The sequence below is a fragment of the Peromyscus maniculatus genome, chromosome 12 (assembly GCF_049852395.1).
Source record: "Peromyscus maniculatus bairdii isolate BWxNUB_F1_BW_parent chromosome 12, HU_Pman_BW_mat_3.1, whole genome shotgun sequence".
Taxonomy (NCBI): domain Eukaryota; kingdom Metazoa; phylum Chordata; class Mammalia; order Rodentia; family Cricetidae; genus Peromyscus; species Peromyscus maniculatus.
In genome coordinates this window covers 83982058-83993023 of record NC_134863.1, presented here as the reverse complement: position 1 = coordinate 83993023, position 10966 = coordinate 83982058, and the positions used below count along the sequence as shown (strand labels likewise).

The 10966-nt window shown below is 49.6% G+C and overlaps 1 protein-coding gene across 1 annotated transcript; it reads right to left on the bottom strand.

Annotated features, from left to right (window-relative positions):
- Positions 1-413: 413 nt before the first annotated feature.
- On the bottom strand, positions 414-9916 carry Ripply3 (ripply transcriptional repressor 3). Its single transcript, XM_006981382.4, has 4 exons — positions 9637-9916; positions 8854-8926; positions 3620-3687; positions 414-1823 (listed from the first exon to the last, which is right to left on the bottom strand). Exons 1-4 carry the CDS (start codon positions 9738-9740, stop codon positions 1529-1531), a joined length of 540 nt encoding a protein of 179 aa, XP_006981444.1. The 5' UTR covers positions 9741-9916; the 3' UTR covers positions 414-1528.
- Between the last annotated feature and the right edge of the window lie 1050 nt (positions 9917-10966).

The window sequence follows — 10966 nt, the reverse complement described above, 5'->3', positions numbered from 1 at the left end:
TTCATTCATTCATTCATTCATTCATTCATTCATCCTGTCTGTATGTGGTAGGGGGGCTCATGTCACTGTATATGCCTGGAGGCCAGAGGACAACTAGCAGGAATTAGTTCTCTTTCCACCATGTGAGTTCAGGGGGATCAAATTTAGTTCCTCTGGCGTGGTAGCAAGTGCCTTTACCCACTGAGCCACTGTTCTGGCCTTTTCTTGTATTTGTGAAAATACATCATTTCAACAGATTTAAATATTTTATTTTATTTATTTATTTTTCCCCTGGAGCTGGGGACCGAACCCAAGGCCTTACCACTGAGCTAAATCCCCCACTGAGTTAAATATTTTAAATAATCTTTAAAACCTTTAGAACAGGAACTAATTCACTCTAAGAACATCTTACACAAAAAGATGACTATCAAACAATCTTTCAAAATATTTATTCCAAGTAAAAATTCATACAAAGTGGTGTACACAGGAAGACAGCTAAGATAATCAGGGGAGAGCCTTAGAGCATAGTCCTGGGGTTATCAGAATGATAAAATTCAAAGTAATTTTACATAAGATACTTTAATTAAAAATAGTGTCATTCCATGCAAATAACAAGACCATACTGGCCACCAAGTAAGAAAAATTAACCCTTTACAACTTACACACACAGATCTTTTCCAGTTCTTAGAAGCATTTTATCCCCTAAAAGGATTGTATCTGCAGCTGGGCAGTGGTGGCTCACGCCTTTAATCCCAGCACTCAGGAGGCAGAGGCAGGCGGATCTCTGTGAGTTCAAGGCCAGCTACAGAGTGAGATCCAGGACAGGCTCCAAAGCTACACAGAGAAACCCTGTCTCGAAAAACAAAACAAAACAAAAATATATCTTTTTCCCCCCCCAAGACAGGGTTTCTCTGTGTAGTTTTGCAGACCAGGCTGGCCTTGAACTCAGAGATCCGCCTGACTCTGCCTTCTGAGTGCTGGGATTAAAGGCGTGTGCCACCACTGCCTGGCTGTATCTTCTTGTTCTCATTCCAGTGTCAATTATTCAGTGTCTCAATTTTTGTTTTTTTTCCCCACAAATAAAAATATTTTTTTCAGACAGCTACTGAGTAACCAAATGAACCCTTAAAATGGGAGTTAATATCTAATTATTTTTATGAAAGCAAGAATGGCTAGATAATGGGTCTCTGGGCAAGAGAGGGGTGGTGTGCTTATGAAGGAGCAACTTTCAGAGTGAGAGCTGAATGAGCTCTGACCACCTTCTTCCTGATAACGGCCTGTGTTGACACACATCTCTCTCTAGTCAGGCAACCTTCCCCAAAGGTATGGATCACACACACACACACACACACACACACACACGCATGCGCGTGCACACGCCCAGACACACGCATGACCAGGAAAATAAAAAGTAAAAGTGAAGTCCCTGTGCTTTGCAGGTTCTGAGCCAAGTCCCGGCCTCTGCACTCCCAGCAGAGGAAGCTGGACAAGAGGCCGAGTCCGGCAAGGCTGTCCCCAGGACAGGGGACCAGCATGGGAGAGACTCACTTCATTCGCTGGAACGCTCACTGCCCTCTGCACGCAGCTGACCCTTACCCCGGAACCACCCTTCCTCCGACAGGCTTGCCAACCCTGCTCTGCCCTTTCCCCCGGGACCACTGCCCTGTCCTTCTGCCTCCCGGCTCTGAAGATGGCTGGGCTGGGCCTCCTCTTCTTCCTCCTCAGAGTCTGACTCAGATTCATCGTTGTAGAAATGAATGGTGGCTTGCACTGGGAAGCTGGCCAGGACCTTTTCCCCAGAACTCTGCAGGTATTCTTGACGCTTTGAAAGGGGTAAGTAAAGTCTAACGTGAAAGAAACAAATACACCATTAGTCAACCTAAACAAGGACCCACGCTCCTGGCAGGAGCACTCAATACTCCATTTCTGCCTTCTGTGTACATGGTGCTCTCTAAGCTACCAGAACACAGAACTGGACACCTGCCAAGGGACCAGCTAATAAACCTCACACTAGTCAACCCACACCCACAGCAAAGACATTAATGTTGACTGGGCTCTAATCTTTTTTTTTTTTTTTCGTTTTTCGAGACAGGGTTTCTCTGTGTAGTTTTGCGCCTTTCCTGGAGCTCACTTGGTAGCCCAGGCTGGCCTCGAACTCACAGAGATCCGCCTGGCTCTGCCTCCCGAGTGCTGGGATTAAAGGCGTGCGCCACCACCGCCCAGCAGGGCTCTAATCTTAAAAGGCTCACTCTTGTCAGAAGGATGACCTGAGCCCTCCTGGACAGGAAATGTCCTGTTCTCATGTGCACACACATACACCGTGGAGGGCAAGAATGAAACCCCCTGGGACTCTGGCCTGGAGGAGTGACTGACCGTTCCACGTGAAGAGAAGGAGGAAAGGGTGGGTCCCTCTCACAGAAAGAGAGAGAAGGGAGGAGGAGGGGGAGAAAAGAGGAAAAGGTGGAGGGAAGAGGGAGAAGGATGAAGGAGGACGGGGGAGGAGAAAGGAGAACATGCAAGGGAGGGAGAAGACAGGAAGAGGGGAGAAGGGAGAGAAAGAGAAAGGAAAAAGTTCAAATATATAAAAATTGGAGTTTCCAATTTCACGTTTTAGCAGACTGGAAATTCCAGTTATTATGAAAAGTATTTTAAAATAGCCCCAATAATTTCTTAATGTTTTTCACTTATTAATTCATTTGCTCCTCCCTTCTCACACCACCACCCCCCATGGTCTTCTGAGGAAGCAGAGTTCGTCAATTGATTGCTGATTTTAGTTAGTGTCCCCTTTCCCGGTCAGAGAACAGGGAGAGAGAACGCGTCGGTTATAGACTGTGAGAACGCGTCGGTTATAGACTGTGTGTGGCGAGGCTTAGCTTCCTAAGGTCCCCGTGGGTCCTTGCTCCCCAGCTCCAGGCACCCTTGGCAACACCTGGAGACATTTTTGATCAATACAACTCGGGAGACGCTCCTGGTGTTTCTGGGCAGGAGCTGGAGGGCTGCTGGGGACCCTGGGGTCTGTACCCACAGCACAGTCCCCCCCCAGCTTATGCCCAGTACGGTAGGAGACAGACAGGCAGCAGACAGAGCGTGTGCAAAACGCATCAACACATCTAACACAGAAATACGAGCAAGGTGTAGGCCAGTGTTGTGAAAGTTAGGTGATTATGTGGAAGTATTTGCCAGTGAGTTTGAAGGGCAAATAGGATTGGTTATGTGGCCAGTCCCAGCTTGTAATGAAACATTAAATGCATGAACTCGCCGGGCGGTGGTGGCGCACGCCTTTAATCCCAGCACTTGGGAGGCAGGGTCAGGTGGATCTCTGCGAGTTTGAGGCCAGCCTGGGCTACAGAGTGAGTTCCAGGAAAGGCGCAAAGCTACACAGAGAAACCCTGTCTCGAAAAACCTAAATAAATAAATAAATAAATAAATAAATAAATAAATAAATAAATAAATAAATAAATTAAATAAATGCATGAACTCACAAACAGATTCCAGAAATATAACAAAATATCCTTGAAACTCCTTGGCAAGGAAACAAAATAATGCTAGACAATATGTTTAATTCTCCACTTTGTTGAAAACGCTAATGTGCGCCAGTGTCTAGCGATCACATGCTTCTTACCATGAAGAAGTATATTACCTGACAGGGTGCTGGAACCCAAAGGCTCCCTTTGATCCTAGGGTCTGTTGGGTCCCACAAGGCTCACACTGCAAAGACAAACGTGTAGAAAGACAGATGTAGTCAAGGATCCACTGTGGTCCCATCCTGAGGTTTTCAAGGTACGACTTACGGAGTCTGTAATGATTGCTAGTAGTCCTGACATTAGAGTTTATAAACATTTCAGTGTCACAGGTTCTGCTTCCTAGAATGTTTATCCACGGTGGTCCAGGGTCCAGACCGTAAACCCATGTGTGTGGTATGGTGTGTGCGTGCATGTGTGTGTGTGTGTGCACGTATGTCTGCTCATGAGTGTGTGTGGAGACTAGAGGTCCACGTCGAGTACTTCTGTCCCTTTTCGACAAAGGGGTGTTGTTTGTTTGTTTTTGTTTGTTTTCCAGACAACGTTTGTGTGGACCAGGCTGTCCTGGAACTCAGTGATCCTCCTGCCTCCGCCACCTGAGTGCTGGGATTAAAGGTGTGCGCCATCACTGCCTGGCTTTCCAACAGTTTTTGAGGCCGAGTTTCTCCCTGGACTTGGAGTTCACCTATTTGGCTAGACTTGTTTGCCAGTAAGCTCCGGGATTCCCGTCTCAGTCCTTGATTCACTGCTACACCAGGCTTTGTACATGGGTCCTGGGGATTAGAACTCAGGTCCTCATGATTGCACAGCAATCACTTTACCCAGGGAGCCATCTCCTTAACTCCCAGGTCCTAGATTTTATATAGGTATATAAACCGTGTGTGTGTGTGTGTGTGTGTGTGTGTGCAAATATATGCACATACATGTGTGTACATGAGACATGAAGGCAGAAGGGAGGGGAGGGGAAGGGAGGGCACTAGTGGGAGGGGGAGACTATAGAGAAGACGAAAGGAAGAGAATGCACACCTTATGTCTGGAAAAATTGTCATTATGAAACCTAGCACTATGTACAATGAGTATATGGCAATAATAATTAATAACGATGATGATAAGCTGGGGAGTGGTGGCTCACGTCTTTAATCCCAGCACTCGGGAGGCTGAGGCAGGTGGATTCTCTGTGAGTTCGAGGCCAGCCTGGTCTACAGAGCAAGTTCCAGGACAGGCTCCAAAGCTACACAGAGAAACCCTGTCTTGAAGAAAAAACAAAACAAACAAACAAACAAAATAATGACGATGATAAAGATGGAAAGGCATAGGGCCATATTGTCACAGATGTCCCTACCTACAAACTACTTGTGGCCCTCCTCCTTAGTTAGAACAGTAAGTCGTATCATCTCACGCTTTATACCATGTTACTTGCACACATGAGCCGTCTTTCCCCAGACATGTGACTGTACAGAGTCCTGGGACTTTCCTGGTAAAGTGAAGCATCGACCTGCTGGGTTTTTTTTTTTTTTTTTAACCTGCTCTTTCTGAAGAAGGGCAGGAGAACAAGACACAGATAAGGGAGCCCAGGGTGAAATGAATGAGTCCACAGCTCTGCAGTACTAAGTGCTGAGTTTGGGCTTGCTCCTGAAGACTGCAAATAGAGGCAAATGTCTGAGCACTAATGAATACAGTTGGGTTTGACTCTGAAGATCAACTCTTAAGACAGGGGTTCAATAATCCAGTCTCCACAGTCTGTATCTTAAGGATGATGGTGGCCGCTGGGAGCTACACATGGACTAGACTGAAGTAAGGGTTGACAGGCACCAGTTCAGTAAGAGAGGATAAAAACGGAAGTGACAGCTGAGGGGAAGAGAGACAGGGTGACCACAGGCCCTTCAGCAGCATCCCACAAGCCTGTGGCCATTTGCAGGTAAGCAGCCGAGGAGAAACAGCCCTGAGCACCAGGTGACAAAGGACATGAGGACCAGAGACAGCAGGGAGCTGAACTCGTCCACGATAACTGCTGGTCGGGGTGAGCAGGAAGCTGAGGGGGTGGTCCGGAGTCACCCCATTCTGCCTAGACTCTGGGCGCCATACCTGAACCGATTTGGCTTGAAGCAGAGTCAGGCTGCCCTAAGGGCTAGGGTTTCTGAATGCTCTACAGAGAGGGTCATGGCGCTGAACTGGCCTGAGGGAGGCAAGAGAACCCAAGTTCTTTTGGATTCCTTACAGTTTGGGAGAGCCAGATTAGGGACAGGACAAAGCCTGACAACGAGTTGATACAGTTTGATACAGTTGCTCCCCATGCCATCCCGTCCTGTAGGTGACCTGAGTGCATGAGTGTGCATGTGGTGTGCGTGTGACAATCTGTGAGCAAACTGGCCTACAAGATGTCCCTGCAGACATTACAGTGTGTCGGCTCTGTTTCTTCTCCATGCTAACATCGTGAAGAGCTAAGTAGCGTTGAGTGAGATTCTTTGGAACACGATCCTTCACACGGATGCGGATTCTTCAGAACGACAGGGGACACCTTCTGGATTAAGCTGTTTGTAATCATAAACGGCCCCTAACTGAGGCATTCACGCTGCCACCAATCCCTGTCCAGCTGAAGATGGCCATGGCGGGCAACAGTGCCCACGCCGTGGTAGATGGCAGAGCACAGGGGTCAGCTCACCAGAGAGAGGCTGCTTCCTTCAAGCGTCCTGTCCTGACTAGACTGGGGACGTGTAACACCTGTTCATGAACTGTAGAAACCGAACCCCACAAACATACATGGCTCTTCACTTTTTACGCCATGTCTTCTTTTTCCTTTTTGACTTTTTAAGACAGGGTCTCACCGTGTCACCCAGGCTGGCCTCAGTCTTTCCAGAGATCTTCCTACATGCTCGGATTACAAGCAGGAGCCACCACACCTGGCTTTCAGAAAGATCTTAATAAAAGATCGGTTCTCATGGAGGGAAATATTGAAACACTCACACTTTGGTAATTAAATGGGACTAGAAAGGTAAACCAGCTAAGCACTGTGTTTAAGGCGTGTGCATCTTCTTAAGCTCAGAACAGGCTGGAGCAGAGTTTCAGCCATGGACCTCTGACTGTCAGGCTATGGTGGGAAGCCTGGATAGCAGGACAGGCCGAGGCCCTGGCAGTGTGAACAAGTGGCCAGGAGGAAAGGTCAAGACTGGGGCTGCCATGCAGCGAGTGATAGGACATACGTTTATCATCAGATATGCCGGTCCCCAGGTTCCTCAAGACCAAAAACATTTTTTCTGAAGACTTGGCTTATCACTTTTTTCCCAGTCCAGGGGAGGATACAGCTCTCTAGGGGCACCAAGTGGGTACAGGTGCTCCTCCGATCAAAGAACAAGGCCTTGTATCAAATTTATATCTTATTATAATTTCGATCTGCTTGTTGGGCGTCCCGGGACAGGTTATCAAGCCTCAGTACCTCTCATACTCCCCTATAAAACGGCCTGGAGACGAGGGCCGAGGGCCGAGGAATTGTCCTGTTTGGCCAAGAGGGGGTGTAACTAGCTAGAAGCTCTGCGACCCAGTCTTAGGTACACTCACCCAGCTCGCTTGGGAGAACCGGATTTACCGAGGCCTGCAGAGAGACAGGCTGTGACCCCAACAAAGAGCAAGTTTTCTCTTACCAGGGAATCTCAGCTCCCAGGTAAAGCTGGAACCTGGAGACAACACAGGACCCAGAGGTGGATCCCAGGTCCCGCCCTGACAAGGGTGTGGGAAGGCGGCCAGTTCTGCAACCCCGACAGAACACCAGGCTTCCGCCACCCACCCAAATCCTGGAAGTAGCTGCTTGTATGAAGTGCAGTCAATGAGAAAGGGCTGGGCTCTAACATTAGCACCACAAGGGGCTTTCTCGCAGAACAGAGGCAAAAGCCACCGCGCAGAGATCCGCACACAACGGAACCACCCCACAGTCGTGTTCTACCTAGAGGGAAATTTAATAATTTGTGAACTCCACCTTTGAAATCTGACTTTTAAGAACTTGAGTCTTGGGCTGGAGAGATGGCTCAGCGGTTAAGAGCACTGATTGCTCTTCCAGAGGACCCAGGTTCAATTCCCAGCACCCACATGGCAGCTTACAACTGTCTGTAACTCCAGTGTAGGCAAAACACCAATGCACATGAAATACAATAAATAAATTAAAAAAAAAAAAAAAGAACCTGAGTCTTAAAGAATCGAAAGAATTTCTCCCATCATTTAAAAAATTGGAACAGGCCGGGCGGTGGTGGCGCACGCCTTTAATCCCAGCACTCGGGAGGCAGAGGCAGGCGGATCTCTGTGAGTTCGAGGCCAGCCTGGGCTACCAAGTGAGATCCAGGAAAGGCGCAAAGCTACACAAGAGAAACCCTGTCTCGGAAAACCAAAAAAAAAAAAAAATAAATAAATAAATAAAAAAAAAATAAAAAATTGGAACAGTAATAATTAGGGCTAAAATATCACTTATTAGACTGGTATTTTATTTGCTTCACCCATAAATTAAAGCGCCCAATATCTAAAGAAAATAACTAATGCAAAAGAATAGTGGAGGGCTACCTTCCCACACCTAACTTTTCTTACACACATCTGTACATTAAACTGTATCCCACGGGCATTAAGTAAAAAAAAAAAAAAAAATGCATGGTCCTCCCTCAGGCTACCGCCTTTGTTTTAAAAGTCAATTTATATTTGAAAATACAACAAGTGTAAGCAAGCCATTGCCTTAATAAGTTAAAAGCAATTAAGTGACAATGCAAAGCTAAAGGAATAGTTGTGGTAATTAATCTTTGCCTACAAAGCCCTCTGCCTGAGTGTATTTGCACAGACAACAGCCCCGAAAGTGCTTCGAAGGGGCCAGACGCCCGCCGGGGGTGGGGGGTGGGGGTGGCTTTTAGCTGCACCTCTGGGCACTTGAGGCAGACGCCTGCCTTTCTTTGGACAGTGGCACCAACAGCCCCGCTAATGTGCACTCAGCCTTTCTCTAAGGGGGCTGGGGTTTGCCCTTCCCTTCTCCACCAACTGGTTTACAGAAGAGACAACCGCCCAACACACACACACACACACACACACACACACACACACACACACACACACCCCTCTGTGTAATTACCATACACCAGCAAAGTCCGCTGTGGTTTCTTTTCAAGGATGGAGAAGCAGTCAGGAGCCCAATGTGCCCATTAGCACCTCTGCTCCTCAGGCTCGGTATACCTGCTAGACCTCCAGGCACTTCTGGGTTAAAAGACCGATCGATCAAAGTGGGGTGGAGGAGACCTTTCCTATTCTGCTTTGCTTTTTGATCACCATAGACATGGTGCCATTTTCTGGCTCGACTGTTACCTACAACAACCACAGTTTAGCTTACCGGGCTTCCAGTTCTGGTCAGCTCGGCATCTCCAGGAAGCGGCATCCACGGTCTCCACAGAGCTGGAACGGAACTGGAAACAAGCACCAGGAGAGACTGAACCCCGGGCATGTCTGCTGCCCCTAAAAAAGTTACTATGAGAGTATAGTGTCTGCTTGACCAAGAGGCCCTGTACACAATGTTCCCGTAAGGCCTGTCTGCCCGCGGGCCAGCCAGCGCCTTACCTGTTCCTGTCTCCGGCTCAAGTCTCTGCCCTCTGTACACTCTGAGAAGGTGCGCCCCAAATCTAACACCATTCCTGGGGCGCTTCTTAGTCGAGGTATTTTTCTCTCATTGATACTTCAAGATTTCCCATTACAGCTGGTTGGTTTCAACTACATCACCTCTGCCACTGAAGGCTCTTGATGCTACAGCGCTCTGGAGGGCATTCTGTCTTTCCATCACCGAGCAGTGAGTGCCCTCCTCCCTATCTCCCCAGCTAATTTGATTTCCCTAAACTTCGCAACTTTAAAGATAGCTTGGGTCCCAGGGATGGGCAAACACTGAGTCCCATTACAGGGCAAAGAGACAACCACGTTGTGATAGAGTGCAGGATCCTTTGGCAAGTTTTGCACCGGGGCCCCCAGCTTCCCATGTTTCAGATCCTCAATACGCACAAGCGTCGGCCCCTTTCCTTGCCCGGTGTCCCTGCACTTCAGACAGGAGTTTTGCGGTCCTCGGTCTCAGGCTAAGGAACTCAGTGTCTGGGTACACCTCCACCGGGGGCCGCAGGGACACCCTTACCTTTCGGGCCCACGCGGCAGCGGTGGCCTCCCGGGATCATCCCCGGGACAGTGGCAGAGGCGTCCGCGAGCCTCCGAGGCTCCGGCTGCCGCCTCGGGTCCCATGGTGCCGGCGGCACGCGAGTCCGGCAGCCCGACGGTCGGCGCCCAGTCCCGCTCGCCCGCCGAGCGCGCTCACCTACCCGCTCGCACCGCGCCAGGTTTAAAACCAGGGGCGGGGCGGGGAGGGGACTCGGGGAAGCTGCGCAGCCCCACCGGGGAGGGGGGGGGAGGGCGGGGGACCGCCGGAGGGGGGCAGAGGAAGCGGAGGGTGGAGTGGAGAAGACTTGGAAGGCTCAAGGAAGAGAGCCTGCTCCGGACAGCGGGGAGGGGTGTGTGTCCAGAGTGGAGAAGGGACAAAAGAAAACCCGGAGGGGTCACGGGCGGAGCGGGAAGCTCAGGACCGGACAGACCGCAGACACGGCCCTCTAGGAGGGCGGGTGGCGGCTGTGCGCCCCAGAGGTTGTCCCCGCCACCGAGCAGCTCGTGACTGCCCTCGGGGCTCCGATCCCATCCAGGACGATCCCACCTAGCCTGCCCCTCGGCCCCCTGCGCGCCCCTCCGGGTCCCCCAGTGTCTCCCTTTCCGCGCTGCAAGACGTCGTGGGTATGGGGCAGATTCCGAGGGTCCAGGACAGCCCCACGAGTGAGGCTGCGACGCCTGGGTACGAGGAAGCCAGGGGAGGGTGTTGGTGCAGCCTCCGCACCCACTGGGGGCCTTAAGATGGGGGAGTCGCCAGCCGAGACCCCTGGGCACCCCCTTTCCCGGTAGCCTGCTCCCCAGTGCCAGGTGCCTGCCTGTGAGGACTAAGGCTTGCTCTGCATTATTTAAATTAAGTGATTGTTTTTTAAAAGCCGAAGAAGTCCGGGAATAAAATGTTTCCGTATGGTTTCTTTAAAATTTGAGGAATATTTAATCCTAACTCAGGCAAACTGGAAAGAGGGAGAGATGTCAAACTTTGTACACTAGATAAAAACCCTGAGTCCAGTGGAGGACTCTTGGGGATCGCAAAAGATAAGAGAGCGCAGTAAGGTGTCAGGGATTTCTTTTTTCAATAACAAAACATCTAGATGTGCTTTTTAAGTTTGATACCGTGCATCTGTTAGCCCAGAAGTTAGACTTCAGTTAAGTACTAAAGGCATCTTTTGAAGAGAGGATGAAAATATATCTAATCATAGTCACTTACACAGCTAATAAAAACACACTCATGTTAAACTGGGCAGTGGTGGCACACACCTTTAATCCCAGCACTCGGGAGGCAGAGGCAGGCCCATCTCTGTGAGTTCGAGGCC